Here is a 16043-nt window from a genome sequence, read left to right on the forward strand (position 1 = left end):
GAGATGCTTAGCCGCAGATGCTGGTGTGACACCTGGATGAAACAGTACAAGCAGTTTCCAGTTCTGGAAATCCTCTGGGATAAGGAACGTATGGTTTTCAACTTGAGAGGGGGGTTGAGGGGTTTCACCTAACTGTTGAGAATTCAAATAGTAGAATACGCCGGGTGAAATTTCAAAACTCGGTTGTGCATAAGCAGTTTTCTTCTTGTTATGCCAGTCACTGCCAGTCACTCAATTAGCCCATGTCAGCATGAAAAAAAAGGTGAATAGGTCTAGCCAGCTATTTAAACTTGTTGTAAATGTAGTAATCATGGCTGAATTACCGACCAGGCACGAAGGGTCATTGATTTTGTTTGTCACTCTCACTCAAATACTATATTAACATGGCATAAGTCATTGCAAAATGTGTCAAATTTCCGGAAACTAGCTTTAAAACTGTAAATAATTTGCTCCATCCCAATAGCATAATGTGTTGAATTACAGGAAATTAGATGTAAAACATTTCTCCGCTCCATGGCAAAATGAGTAGAATTGCATAGAATGAGTTCTAAAATTGCTAAGTGTTCTCTTCGCCCCATGGCAAAACGTGTAGAATTGCAGACAACATGCTTTAAAATTGCTACATTTTTTCTATGCCCATGGCAAAATGTGTGGAATTGCAGGAAATGTACTTTTAACTTTTTCTCTCCGCCCTCAAGAGGGGGGGCTACTAAAATGTTTTGCCAGCGAGGTGTGGGGTCCCCCAACCAAATCTCGCTGAAGGTGCACACAAAGGCTAGGGCCAGCCCTGCCTGACCATAGTCTGCTTTTAGGTCTAATTAGTAAATGGGAATACAACCCTGGGAGCCCTGGTGAGGTGGTACAGTAGGATAGCCCAGGGGCTGAGGACACAGGCCACATGCCAAGTTACCACAGGTAATTAAGGGCCTGGTTACCTGAGGTAACTAAGGGCCAGGTTACCTGAGGTAATTAAGGCCAAGCAATTTGATTAAAGGATGGATACACCTTTTGACCCTCCACCTAGTTTAACTGAACCAGGTTTAGCTCCTCCGGGTTCAGGATTCAGGTCCTTCCTTATTGTGGCGCCGTCGTTGTGGCTGGATCCTGTGTTCTTTCCTTGTTCCATATGTACCATCCTATACTGTGCAAGTTCAATTGTCTCTTTAGAGGAACTGATTTGGTAGTTTGCTGAGTTGGAGGTTTAACGAGGTATAAATAATGCTGTCATTGACTCATACTCCGATCATAAGAAGTCTGGGCCTAGTAATGTTTATACGTATGGGATCTGTGCCGTTGTATTATTAGGGTGGCAAAGCGTAATACACTAAATATCAACACATGGCATTGTACTCACAGCTTCCAAACTTCAAAGGGCAAGCGTGAGCATCCATTGGGAAGTCCTCCAACTGCATGGGACACTCTGCCGATATGGTTAACCTAGAGAAAGACCCAAAAGATCAAGACAATAAACCCAAATCTCCTGCAGATATACTATGATAATCCTGTTCATTACAAATCCAGTGCTGCCGTCATCATCGACATCTTCGTCTCCAGCGCTAATGTTAGTTGCATAGAGAGCACAATGCCTGTACGATTACATCACAGGATTTATTTTTTATTATTAGTATTTTTTTTCTCCCCTTGTAGGCCTCCTCATTTCTAGACAGAAACACCAAGAATTCACCCTGATCCAAGCACATGGCATTACATAGATTATACTGCCATCTTGTGGTGGTTGTATTATTTGTGAATTCCCGGCTGTGGTTCACGTCAAATCCCCCATGTGCTGTATGTCAAGAGTGGATTCACAGAGAACTTCTCCACAAAGTAACCACACATAGTAACACATTGATATAACAACGAAATGAGGCCACCTCTAGTCCTTGAGGACCATATGGACTCAGGTTGTGTTCACTTCACTGCATCATTATTCAATGTTATTACTTTGCTTCTATGTGTCAAAAACAGCTGACATGTTTCAAGATCTTATTGGATCATATGAAGCCCAATTCTCATTGGTCTGCATTATGAACAGGAAAGGCTGCCATCATGTGGTTATAAGAGAAACTGCAGGACTGGAAATTGAATAACCTGATTTTTCTGTCTCACAAGGAAAGTATATTGGTATACAGGTATGATAAGCTATATCCTAATGTAAGTCCATGCATAGAAAGCTGCCTTTTCCCCTTACAAAATTAGGGCTACAAATCCCCCCTCAAGTAACATATAACAGGTGTCATCTATTCTAAAACATCCCATGTAATCCATTTTTTTGCATTCACAATAATGAACCTGCATTTGTTGTGTGATTAACATTTACGTGTTATGTGCTGATGTCACCAGTGCACGTCAAAGTAATGGACATGCCAAAAAGTCTGCACTAGTTCCTTAATACGCATATTTCATGCATCAGAGGTACAGTTTGCTATGGAAATGAGAATACTACATGATGCTCTCGTGCTTTAACCTCTTCTGCATCATAATATAATGGGGTGCAGCCTGTTCTCGTTAAGCACATACATTATGATGGAAATGGATTAGAACACTGTATGAATTATTTGTGGCGACAAATGTATGACTTGCTCTGAAAACTCTGTTGCTCTCGGGCTAATGTTTTGGGTGGGGGTGGGGGGGTGAGAATGCAATCACATTTAGTCATTAGAGAAGGAGAAGGAGCTTTCCCCTGATGTCGGTGGATTCTGAAAGGCTGGACCATGCAATAAATCTAGGTAGCGCGCTAATCTCCTTCCTGGTAATGGAAATACATTAGGAGACAGGAGTAAAACCGGAGCGATTAAAAGCAGAAACGTCCTGATGTTTCATTTCCTGAGTCGTTGGGAAATCTATTATCTTTTTAAATGATGGGCCTGATATCCGCTTCTTCTTCTTCTTCTTTCACTCATCTGACGGCGATTCCAGCGACGGCGATGCCCGATCGTGCTAAATAGTGCCAGGTCACATGGCCATAAGGGGTTAATATGGTTCATCTATTTCTCTTGCATCTATTTATCTGACATTAAGATGATCTTAGTGGGTGGTATTGATATGGAATAAATTATACCTCCTAAAAATGATACCAGGAAGTCCTGATCTATTCGTATGATTGCTATTGGTTGTCATCACTTCCTGTTCCTGTCTATTATGAATTCAAGGGTGAATATTTCATCTCATCTGCCACATATTGGTCAGTGTTCCATAACATACATAATATAGCATCACAAAGAACAAAAGAACAGAAAGTCGTCTGAGCCTACGTTACCAAGAGCTGGGCTGAGTAGAACAGCTGTGCAGAGGCTTTTGTTACCTCCTACACACAGACAACAACAATAACCAAACCAGTTCAGGGCCATATGTGTATCGTGGCTGGCTGTATTTCGGTGAGCGTAACATTTGTTTTTCAGACACAAAGCTCAGATATTATTCTCTAAGCCTTTCGGGTGGGGAAGGGGAGGTTCAGCTAACATATGGAATTGTTTTATGATGGTCATACCATGGGTCATTTAGCTATTTGATTTGGAATTGTAGGACCCCTGTAGGTATTCCACAAAAATATTGAATTTGGTCTTTACTACTATAGCCCATAGAAACGCATTGAATAACACATTCATAAATGGCCAAACAGATTTTGAAGTGTCTTTCCTATATTTAAGAGATATAAGAAAGCTAAGTAAATATTCTTGTTTTTTGGATACATATTTAACCCCCTTTTTTCCCCCCCATTCGTTTATTTTTTAACAGTTACCTTCAGACGAGTGACACTTGTGGAGATCATAAATCCAAAACAGAGAACACCATCCTATTTGTGAGAATCTCTCCTTTCCATAGTAGGGTCATATTAGTTTGTAGCCCAAACGGTTCAGACGCTACAAAGGTTTTCGTGAGAAGACCGATTTTGGGGATGCCTCATGGTCTGAAAAGCACTGCTGCAGCTCGGCCACCGTCCACCGTAGATGTGGAATTCTGACATAGGCAGATGCGATGGATTGAGACGCAGCCCAATCAAAGAAACGGACATCTCCAGCTTAAACTGACATTTTGATGAAGATATTTTTACTGTTACTTAGTTTGACGCATGGGTGCGTAAATAGACTCTTAAGGATTAGGGTTCAGGGTCAGAGTTTCTCTTGGTCAGTCCACATGGTCAGAGTCCAAATTCAAGGATGTATTCAGTGAGGGGAAACATTTAGAACGTTGCAGATAGAAATGTGATGAACGATTACTGATTTAGAATGACAGGCAATCCTATCTCTGTTCTACACCATACTTTTCTATCAGATAGAAATGCGATGAATAGACCTGACACGATTCCCCATACTACATTACCGGTACTCCTATCTGTCCTATGTGATACATTTACAACTGAAATAGCACTGAACGGTCTCGTGGTTGGTACCTCATAGTGTAGAGCAGCGTCCCGTCATCCTTCAGTCTCAGTAGTTTGTTCGGTGTGGTCATGTTGTGGGCGATAGACTTTTTCCCGTTGAGGAAGAATGTGTCTGGGGTCCAGATGTTACTGGCCAGGAGGTTGTTCAGAGGCAGCATCTCCATGGGTCCTTTGAAACACAGACGCTCGTCTTTCCAGCTTTGTCGGAAAAACACATCGATGGTGTATTCCTAAGGTGGAGAGAAACATGATGTTGATACATGGTGAAAACACTCAGAGTCAAAGCCCATGGGGCCAATTACATGGACACATACAGATCTGCTATTTTAATTTGATCACTCAGACTCAGAGGATGTTCCTGTGCAGGAGGAAATGCAACGTGTGGTGTACCTGAGATTTAAAAAGGTTTTCAAATATTATTATTTTGTTGATTATTTTATTTTATTATATTTTATATTTTCGACTAACCTTACAAACCCCTCTCCTCATTGGAGTAAACTAACAAACAACAACACTTAAGCTTCTACTTCCAGCTTCTACATGCTATCTTCCGGAAAGTATTGACTTTTTCAACATTTTGTTACATTACAGCAGTTTTCTAAAATGGATTGAAGAATGAATAATCCTTCGCAATCTACACACAACACCCCATAATTACAAAGCAAAAACAGGTTGACATTTTTGCTAAATAAATATATAAATTTAAAAAATGTATTTACATAAGTATTCAGACCATTTGCTTTGAGACTCAAAATTGACCTCAAGGGCACATCCTGTTTCCATTGATCATCCTTGATGTTTCTACAACTTGATTGGAGTCCACCTGTGGTAAATTCAATTGATTGGACATGATTTGGAAAGGCACACAACTGTCTAGATAAAGTCCCACAGTGCATGTCAGAACAAAAACCAAACCCTGAGGTTGAAGGAATTGTCCGTAGAGCTCCGAGACAGGATTGTGTCAAGGCACAGATCTGGAGAAGGGTTCCAAAAAAATTTCGGCAGCATTGGAGTGGTCACCATCTTTCTTAAATGGAAGAAGTTTGGAACCACCAAGACTCTTCCAGTCGAGAAGAGTTGGTCAGGGAGGTGACCAAGAACACAATGGTCACTCTGACAGAGCTCTAGAGTTCCTCTGTGGAGAAAGGAGAATCTTCCAGAAGGACAACCATCTCTGCAGCACTCCACCAATCAGGCCTTTATGGAAGAGTGACCAGACGGAAGCCAATCCTCAGTAAAAGGCACATGACAGCCCACTTGGAGTTTGCCAAAAGGCACCTAAAGACTCTCAGACCATGAGAAACAAGATTCTCTGGTTTGATGAAACCAAGATTGAACCCTTTGGCCTGAATGCCAAGCATCATGTCTGGAGGAAACCTGGCACCATCCCTACGGTGAAGCATGGTGGTGGCAGCATCATGCTGTGGGGATGTTTTTCAGCGGCAGGGACTGGGAGACAAGTCAGGATCGAGGCAAAGATGAACAGAGCAAAGTACAGAGTGATCCTTAATGAAAATCTGCTCCAGAGCACTCAGGACCTCAAACTGGGGCAAAGGTTCACCTTCCAACAGGAGAACGAGCCTAAGCACGCAGCCAAGACGACGCAGGAGTGGCTTCGGGACAAGTCTCTGAATGTCCTTGAGTGGCCCAGCCAGAGCCCGGACTTGAACCCGATCAAACATCTCTGTAGAGACCTGAAAACAGCTGTGCAGCAACGCTCCCCATCCAACCTGACAGAGCTTGAGAGGATCTGCACAGAAGAATGGGAGAAACTCCCCAAATACAGGTGTGCCAAGCATGTAGCTTATTACCCAAGAAGTCTCAAAGCTGTAATCGCTGCCAAAGGTGTTTCAACAAAGTCCTTCATTTAGTTTGATTTCTATTTGCCTTGTATTTTCTACCGTGCTTTTTCACTAAAGTTTTGACCCTATAAACATTTTACGGACACAATATGTATTTAGATTTGTTATCTTGTTGCTATTAGTCCCACCCTTCAGCTCTAGTCAACCCATCCCATACAGTTGAAGTTGGAAGTTTACATACACTTAGGTTGGAGTGATTAAAACTCGTTTTTCAATCACTCCACAAATTTCTTGTTAACAAACTATAGTCATTTTTCCAACAATTGTTTACAGACAGATTATTTCACTTTTAATTCACTGTATCACAAATCCAGTGGGTCAGAAGTTTACATACACTAAGTTGACTGTGCCTTTAAACAGCTTGGAAAATTCCAGAAAATAATGGCATGGATTTAGAAGCTTCTGATAGGCTAATTGACATCATTTGAGTCAATTGGAGGTGTACCTGTGGATGTATTTCAAGGCCTACCTTCAAAGTCAGTGCCTCTTTGCTTGACATCATGGGAAAATCAAAAGAAATCAGCCAAGACCTCAGAAAAACAATTATAGATCTCCAAGTCTGGTTCACACCTTGGGAGCAATTTCCAAACGCCTGAAGGTACCACCTTCATCTGTACAAACAATAGGACACAAGTATAAACACAATGGGATCACGCAGCCGTCATACCACTCAGGAAGGAGACGTGTTCTGTCTGCTAGAGATGATTGTACTTTGGAGCGAATAGTGCCAATCAATCACAGAACAACAGCAAAGGACCTTGTGAAGATTCTGGAGGAAACAGGTACAAAGGTATCTATATCCACAGTAAAACGAGTCCTATATCGACATAACCTGAAAGGCCGCTCAGCAAGGAAGAAGCCACTGCTCCCAAACCGCCATGAAAAAAGCCAGACTACGGTTTGCAACTGCACATGGGGACAAAGATCATACTTTTTGGAGAAATGTCCTCTGGTCTGATTAAACAAAAATAGAACTGTTTGGCCATAATTACCATCATTACGTTTGGAGGAAAAAGGGGGTGGCTTGCAAGACGAAGAACACCATCCCAACCGTGAAGCACGGGGGTGACAGCCTCATGTTGTGGGAAAAAGACTGGTGCATTTCACATAATAGATGGCATCACGAGGAAGGAAAATTACGTGGATATGTTAAAGCAACATCTCAAGACATCAGTCAGGAAGTTAAATCTTGGTCACAAAAGGGTCTTCCAAATGGACAATGACCTCAAATTACTTCCAAAGTTGTGGCAAAATGGCTTAAGGACAACAAAGTTAAGGTATTGGAGTGGCCATCACAAAGCCCTGACCTCAATCCTATGGAAAATATGTGGGCAGAACTAAAAAAGTGTGTGCGAGCATGGAGTCCTACAAATCTGACTCAGTTACACCCGCTCTGTCAGGAGGAATGGGCCAAAATTTACCCAACTTATTGTGGGAAGCTTGTGGAAGGCTACCCAAAATGTTTGACCCAATTTAAACATTTTAAAGGCAATGCTACCAAATACTAATTGAGTGTATGTAAATGTCTGACCCACTGGGAATGTGATAAAAGAAATAAAAGCTGAACTAGATCATTCTCTCTTCTATTATTCTGACATTTCACATTCTTAAAATAAAGTGGTGATCCTAACTGACCTTGTGAAAAACTGAGTTTAAATGTATTTGGCTAAGGTGTATTTAAACGTCCGACTTCAACTGTATCTTTTAACACCATCCATGTTGGATTTCCATTTGCCATATATATTTCAACGGTGCTGTGATGTTTCACAAAAGTACTGAACCTTTCTATTGTCATAGTTTCTACAGAATGGGTGATTTGCAAAGTCATAATCAATCGATCAGCAATATAATCATATTTTTGGCATCATATTTTTAATTTACAATCTATATAAACTATGAGAATAAAAAGCTTTTTAAAGTTTGCAATTCCCACCTTAAAATGTCAGACTTGATTTGCCTTAACGAAAAGTGTATCAACGCCCACAAAAATATCCATGAATTATAATCCACATAATAATTCACATTTCCTGTTGCTGCAGGAATCTTTTCCTGCTGTGAGAAACTGGTCAAATTAAGATAATAAACTGTAACAAAACAATACTAAAAGCAGATTCTCCGTTGAAATAATGTTTCAGTCCAGCACTGTGCTTAATCTGCATCCTGGAAAACAGGCCCATCATGTATTTCTTTATAAAATATTGATGTATTACTTAACAAGAAAACGATGAATACATGTCATTTATATGCATCTAGGATAATTGTTGTGTGTTCGTAACATCTACAGGAGGGTTTGGAGTTGCTCCTTTCGCAAATAATGACATTAGTGGACGTCATTGAAACCGGGCATTATGAAATGGGCTGTAAATTGACTCACCATTTCAGTATCTGAAACTGGGCCAAAGCTTGTGACAAATATATTGGTTTTGATCTCCGTGACCTTTTCTGTGGATAGAATGGGATTTGGAATATGACCGTGAACATGAAGAGACAAGAGACAGGGACAAATTCAATTTATGAGTAAATCATCATCGAGATTTCCATGTCAAATCTTTACAGCCTTCAATGACAGAAACCATTCTAAGGAAGTGAGTGCAGCTCTGTTCTCCAACCCCATTTTGGCAAATCAATGTTGGATGTATCCGTGTTACATTAGCGACATTTATAAAACAAGATTTAGAACGGGGGGGGGATTGATTAAAAAAATCACTAAGAACAAATCGGTGGAAGAACATTTTCTTTTTCTCTAAGAGATGCAGGATATTTCTATCTTCCGGTGAACACTCTTCGACTCCCTCTCTCTCTCGTCTGAATAGAGGTCTGGATCTCAAGGTTACTTTTTGCAGATGGAGGTGGTGGTCATGAGGGGGGGCTGTGTGATATATATGGCGTTTTGGCAGTGCAGTTCCTTCTCACTTAGGATTGATCTATTACTGTGATTGCTTTGCTCTTGGAATGTATTCCAGTCAATGCAATTCTGTATATTAGAACAGTCTCTTCTATTTTTCTCACTGAATCCAAGAAGTCTATCGAGTGTGATTTTACAGAGGGGGAAAATGCTATGCTGGATCACAAATTATGTATGAGGCTAAGCATTGGCATACTGCAGTTTCACGAGCCCCCCCCCCCCCCCCCGCAAGGTCCGAGCAAGTTTAATAGCTTATCCCATGCTATTCTAAACATTTTGCCATGAAACCGAGAGAAAATGTTGCAGTTTTAAAGTTAATTTGCTAATAATTTTGCCATGGCTTATGATGTGTTCATATGCTATCTGGGGGAGAGGTGACCTCCAGCCCCCCCCCCCCTCCCCCAGCATGGGGCCACACAGCACCTCTCGGTATGGAGCGCAGTTCACTATGCATTTATCATCTCATCAGCTGGTAACTTTTCTTCTTGTGACAGGTCAATTTGCTGCAGCATAACCTGCATAGTCTTTAGGCTGCAGTAATATAATTGCTTTAAATCAGTGCACACGCAGGCACACTCTCTTAGTGTTTCTCTTTCCCATCAAATCCCTTCAAGTTGCAAAAGAACCAAAATACATTTCAGTATAAATTCTAACATAGGCAAACTGTACGCTGAAACAGAAACATCCACATTTCACACTGTATTTTGGTTCTATAAATCTCCTGCATCAACATGCTACAATGGTTCTGCTGCACCTGGCTTGAGTGTACTCTGAGGAAATCTAATGTCCAATAAGAGTATTAGTGAATGACATTTGCCCCAATAAAATTAATACTGATATAATACTGCATTGTACTGTACTGTATTGCATTGCATCGTACTGTACTGTATTGCATTGCATTGCATCGTACTGTACTGCATTGTACTGTATTGTATTGCATTGTACTGCATTGTACTGTAACCTCTAGTGATATGAGTTTGGATCAGAGTAGTCTGTAAGTCGGTATACGTTACCTCCAAGTCCTGGTCTGAGTCTGTTGTCGTAGCCGTCCAGCAGTCCGTCCAGTATCCGTGTGAAGATGGTGATGTTGTCATTAGCCTCTGCCTCTTTCAATGCCTCTGCTGTGGTCTGGCCAAGACTGGGAAAGACAGAACATCAATCAGGCTGGTTAGTTCCACATACTGTAACATGGAGACTGCTTGACAAGGCTAGTGTTGATGGAAATAAAGCACATCATAGTTGGGCATGTACAGTATATCTACTGTTCAAATGAGGATGTAATGCAGTGTATAGTCAGATTGGATGGTAAACGCTTCACTTACCCCACGTGACATGTAATACACACCAGCAAGACAGAGATCCACACGTGTTTCATTGTAGAAAAGCTGGGCATTTTGTCCTCTATGTCTGGAATAACAACATATAATCCACAATCAGTACTTTCAGTAGTATGTATTGTCATCATACTTCCACTCCTACTTATCCTACACTATACTCCTACATTATACTCCTACCAGACAAGTATTACTACAGTACTACTAACACTATAGTACACTAATGATACTGTAGGTACGTTGGTGTTATACTGTACCCCACCCTTCCCGAATACACACACTTGACCACACACACTTTCAACTAGCAGCCCTATAATGGACCTACAAGAGTAATCAGTAGGCTAACCTTGATACAATAACTGTTTGAAACTGTGAATATACCAGTCATGTCTTTCTACATTCCTGGCCCACGTCCTTGTGTGCATTCATTTTGCCCAATGCTAAACACCTTGTTGCAGCAGTATTATAACATCTCCCCATTTTGCTGCAACTGTTCGTGTTCGCAGTAGCACTGTATTGGTGGTCCTCACTGCGTATGAATTCGCAGGCAGTGCAATAGGTTTTCAATGTAGGCTAATGATGTACCCTCGCTGTTCCCTTTCCCCAGACCCCCCCCCCCCCACTCATACCCCCCTAACAAAAGAGGGAAGGAGGGTGAGGGTGCTTCTGATGCCACCCTCGTGCATAAAAGAGGGTTAAAAATCAATCACCTGTAGAGAGATCCATCATCTTGATTTAAATCCAGGTTAGAAAACGATACAAAACCCGCAGCAATGAAAGTCAAGGGTATTGCTGCTGCTCCTTCAGAGGGATATAGATATTCTCCGTTTATAGTTGCCACCGCAGGCAGTCTCGATCGTGTCTTGTTCTCTCCTGGTTTGCTTGACTGACTTCCTACTCATGTCAAGCGGATGTTTGCGTCTTGTGCCGCCACCTCCTTCCCGCCTTTTGGAGATGAGAGGTTTTAATGCCGAGCCCTCATCTTTGGTCGTGACAACAACGTTTTTCGTGTCACATACCCTTGGTCTCAAGTAATTTGTCCACTCAGAGCGGACTAGCGGCCCGGCGCCACCATCTAAATCAGAAATCACACTCACCTCCAGTTGCCGCTCACATGCACACACTGCAACGATTTGCTAACCGGTGCGTTATCATAGGTGCGACAGTGAAAACGATCCTCCAGGAACTCCAAGCGTCACTTAACTTTCCCCTGATATCTTACTTGCCACTGTAGGCTACTCTTGCCTATGCACATTGCTTTGGTTAGTTAAAACGTAATCCTCTCCCGCAAGCTAATATACTGTCTAGTCGAAATCAATTGAATGAATGAGGGGCAGTGGGTTGATCCATCCAGAAGAAGAAACAAATAAGGCTATATCCCAAAGACCCAATAAAACGGTTTACCTATTCAGCTACATGTTCAATTTTGGTCCTCTCTGTTTACCTAGCCTTTTCTCTCATTCAGTGGGAAATGCGTCAGCTTTGTTGAGAAGAAAATGACCGCTTATTATAGCTTTAATGCACATGGTACTGCTGCCTCCAGAGTACTGCCTATGATTTCGATCCGACCTATTATGCCACGATGACTCACCAGCCTAAGGTCCATCATTGAGAATTATAACGGTAATGACTCGAGGAAATCGAGAATGAACGCACTCAAATATGAAAAGAAGGATCGCAGTAAATCAATGTCTATCAAAAGGTGTGATTAGACAATCTTTCCTGAAAAAACAACTTTTTTTATATTTTTTTACAGTTATCCTACATCAAACAAAGTCGTTATACCAATTGCCATGAGAGGGTACTCTAACTCCATATCTATCTTTTGACAGAACATTATGCTGACTAATCATATTTCACTCTACTGTAGCACGGTATTCATTACAATCAATAGTTGACAGTTCAGTTTGACATATCTATAATGCGTGAATTATTTGCACCAAGTAGACACATGTTGCACTGTCTTGTAAATTGCTGGGTATGTCTGAGTTATTTAAGTGGTGCTAAGGTGTTTCAGCTCGATGTTTGAGCTGTACACCTCCGTCCCTATAGCGCGTTCTGACCCTGCCGTAATTCCATCGGGTGGTGCTGAAACTAACTTGTGCATGGAAAACACTCATTCCTAAAGTACAATGCTTATCATATAAAGCACTTCCAGTGTTTGGGAAAGAGAGTATGCCAAGTGTGTCCTATTATAAGAACTGTCATGTTTTGTCATTTATTATCTTGTCTTGTCCCTGTGCTTCCCATTCTATTCGTTTCCCTCTGCTGGTCTTATTAGGTTCTTTCCCTTTTTCTATCCCTCTCTCTCCCCCTCCCTCTCTCACTCTCTCGCTCTCTCTTCTCTCTATCGTTCCGTTCCTGCTCCCAGCTGTTCCTATTCCCCTAATCAATCATTTAGTCTTCCCACACCTGTTCCCGATCCTTTCCCCTGATTAGAGTCCCTATTTCTTCCTTTGTGTTCCGTTCCTGTCCTGTCGGTTCCTTGTCTAGAATTCACCGTGCTGTGTTTGTGTATCGCCCTGTCGTGTCGTGTTTTCCTCAGATGCTGCGTGGTGAGCAGGTGTCTGAGTCTGTCTGGTTCAAGTGCCTTCCCGAGGCAACCTGCTGTTCACCTGCTGTTCAAGATCGAGTCTCCAGTTTGTCCTCGTCATTTCGAGTGAAAGTTGTGTTTTTTGTTTGTATTTACTTTACTGGATTAAAGACTCTGTTTTCGCCAAGTCGCTTTTGGGTCCTCTTTCACCTGCATGACAAGAACATCACATAGTCCAAAAACAATTAACCCACTGCATACCTACTATAGCGACGCCTACAACTAAATGGACTCAATTACAGACTTTACACTGTGTTGTATGTTACCAGGTGTGCGTTATCACCGTATATATGAATCATAATCACCTCGTGTGACTGTGCAGGTGTAAATGAAAGTGTTGTACTGAGTCATATTTCCTCTTTCCGTCTCGTCCCCCCCCCCCACAGGAATGCAGTCGATGGAAACAAGAAGTTGTTTGCAATCTATGATACCAGGTAAGTACATCAGTCAGTTAGATTGACAGTCCCCACGGGCTCGAATGGTCGATTTTGATTATTGAATGGGGCTTGGAGGAAGGGAGATAGACCCCTTATGACACTTTGCATCAGGTATAGCAATTCAGTCTAGGCCTACATCTATTTGGCCCATTATGTGAAATCTTATAGGGATTAGGACATATTCAGGTTTAGAGTCAATTAGATGAATATCTGGAGTTAGCGGGTTTGGCTCCAATCCAAGCCATTATCTTTACTGCCTCCACCGGTGGCGTCTTTGCCAGTAGCCTACATACATTTCAGTGAGGAGTATAGTTCTTTCATGTCTCCCGGTTGCATAGAGAGAGAGGAGAGAAATCCGAAATACGAGGGATGTCAAACCGAACAGATCTGAAGGGTGTGAAAAGCCTACGACTTCTTCCACGAGAACTTGCCAATGGAATAATCTGATTTGTAAACATATTGTACCGTTTTTGCGTTGCACTTTTTCCCCCACCTAAACAGTAAGGAATGTGGGCTTTTCTGAGTGGAACATTATTTAGTGTTCTTTCAGCACCAGTGATTGTAGCTGTCGTTTGTTGCGCACAAAGGTGAGTGATCTCTCTAGTAAAAGTGTGACGGGAAAAACGAACGTGCAATTTTGTAGTAAACATCATCTTTTTTTGTTGTTGTTTCAGCGTGAATGAACCAGGGAACATGTCTTTTGTGAAAGAGACGGTGGACAAACTACTAAAGGGATATGATATTCGTCTTCGACCAGACTTTGGCGGTACGTTTTCAAAAGTGGGGCAACCATGTTGCAGCGTGTCCATGTTTACTATGCAGATTCGCACATCTTGGGCTCATATTGCAGACATTTTCATTGTCATTGTAAATTATACCATTGCATTTGCATTACAGGGGCCCCTGTTGCAGTTGGCATGAGTATAGATGTGGCGAGCATAGACATGGTATCCGAAGTCAACATGGTGAGTGAACCCCCCTCCACACTGTAAACATTAGGACTCACACAATTGCGTTTTTTGCTTTGCCCACTTTCATATAGTACTTGAATATGTTTCTCCTGGGATTCACGAACTGCGTAAACTTTCATTCAAAGTCATACAATAATGTCCTACAATTAGAGTTATTGTGTGCCTAACTATGTTTCACAATGCTTGTATTCAGCCAATATCACGTTAGATACCAGCGCCGCTGTCCATCAGACTAGTGCTGAAAACATATGGTCTACATGTAGGATGCAGAGTGGTACTCTGCTCTGCACTCTTTTGTCAGTTGTCTTGTGTTTGTATGTGTGTTTTTACTCTAACTCAACTCAACATTCCTGAGTCATTCTCCCCTTGACCTTGTTCATCAGTTGTGCTACATGTATTGGTATGTGGCATTGGAAAGTGAAAAGTACAGTATGTTCAGCAACTCCAGCACTTCAAAGAGGAGTATTAGAAGCTTAGACATGGGCATTCTCTCTCTCTCTCTCTCTCTCTCTCTCTCTCTCTCTCTCTCCCTCTCTCTCTCTCTCTCTCTCTCTCTCTCTCTCTCTCTCTCTCTCTCTCTCTCTCTCTCTCTCTCTCTCTCTCTCTCTCTCGCTCTCTCGCTCTCTCTCTCACAATTAAATTCAATTAAATTAAATTTTCCTTATTGATCTGAAGTAACACTGTACATATTGCCAAAGCTTACTTTGGAGATTTACAATATTAACATCATTAAAATAATAATCTATTGTCAACAGAACAACAGCAACAACGATAATCAAGGGTCAAAATAACCATACATTGAACAATGGCATAGAGGACATGTGCATGTTGGCTGGTCTGACAGACACTGTAACTCATCTTATGGCAGGCAGCAATGAAGTGCCCTGCCAACGCAGAGCTCTCTGCGTCCTCCCCCAACAGGCCGGGTAGTTTGTTCTCATCAGAGAGGTCTTTGAAACCTTGAATAGGTTTTTTTTATTACTCTCTCTCCCAGCTCTCTCTCTTTCTCTCTCTCTCTCTCTCGCTCTCTCAAGCTCTCTCTCTCTCTTTCACTCTCAAGCTCTCTCTCTCTCTTTCACTCTCAAGTTCTCTCTCTCACGAATGCACGTGCACGCACACACACACACACGTACCTCTACACCCCCCACTCCGCACACACCTTTACCCTCCCCTGCATCTGTGGCTTGTCTTTGAATATACCTGCCTGGGCTCAACTTCTTACAACTGTGCCTGTGCAGTGTATATACTGGAAAGTGGCGCAGCATGTGCACAGCAGCTGTTCACGTTTCTATCAGAAATAATGATCTCTGGGCTGCTCCCCTATCTGGGACTGGCATTTCAGGTGAGAAGCCACTTAATTCGCCATGTGCGCAGGATACAACAGTACAGTGAAATTCTTACCTTGAGAATGCAGTGTTAATAATAATTAATAATAATAATATAGATAACAAAAACATATTTAAATAATAACTAAGATGTGAGATTAAAAAAAAACATATCACATTTACATAAATATTCTGACCCTTTACTCAGTACTTTGTTGAAGCACCTCTTGCA

At 41.8% G+C, this 16043-nt stretch overlaps 1 protein-coding gene and 1 pseudogene across 1 annotated transcript in view; one reads left to right on the top strand and one right to left on the bottom strand.

Annotated features, from left to right (window-relative positions):
* Positions 1-11803, bottom strand: part of LOC124008365 (gamma-aminobutyric acid receptor subunit alpha-5-like) — a 31792-nt gene extending 19989 nt beyond the window's left edge. Inside the window, exons 1-6 of the mRNA XM_046319590.1 lie at positions 11196-11803; positions 10474-10558; positions 10165-10289; positions 8621-8688; positions 4394-4614; positions 1355-1437 (exon numbers count right to left, since the gene is read on the bottom strand). Of these exons, the coding sequence (XP_046175546.1) occupies positions 1355-1437; positions 4394-4614; positions 8621-8688; positions 10165-10289; positions 10474-10558; positions 11196-11214 (601 nt within the window). The 5' untranslated portion in view covers positions 11215-11803. The remainder of the gene's footprint in view (positions 1-1354; positions 1438-4393; positions 4615-8620; positions 8689-10164; positions 10290-10473; positions 10559-11195) is intronic.
* Positions 1-16043, top strand: part of LOC124008363 — a 58296-nt pseudogene that overhangs the window by 13929 nt on the left and 28324 nt on the right.

Source organism: Oncorhynchus gorbuscha, linkage group LG21 (assembly GCF_021184085.1).
Source record: "Oncorhynchus gorbuscha isolate QuinsamMale2020 ecotype Even-year linkage group LG21, OgorEven_v1.0, whole genome shotgun sequence".
Taxonomy (NCBI): domain Eukaryota; kingdom Metazoa; phylum Chordata; class Actinopteri; order Salmoniformes; family Salmonidae; genus Oncorhynchus; species Oncorhynchus gorbuscha.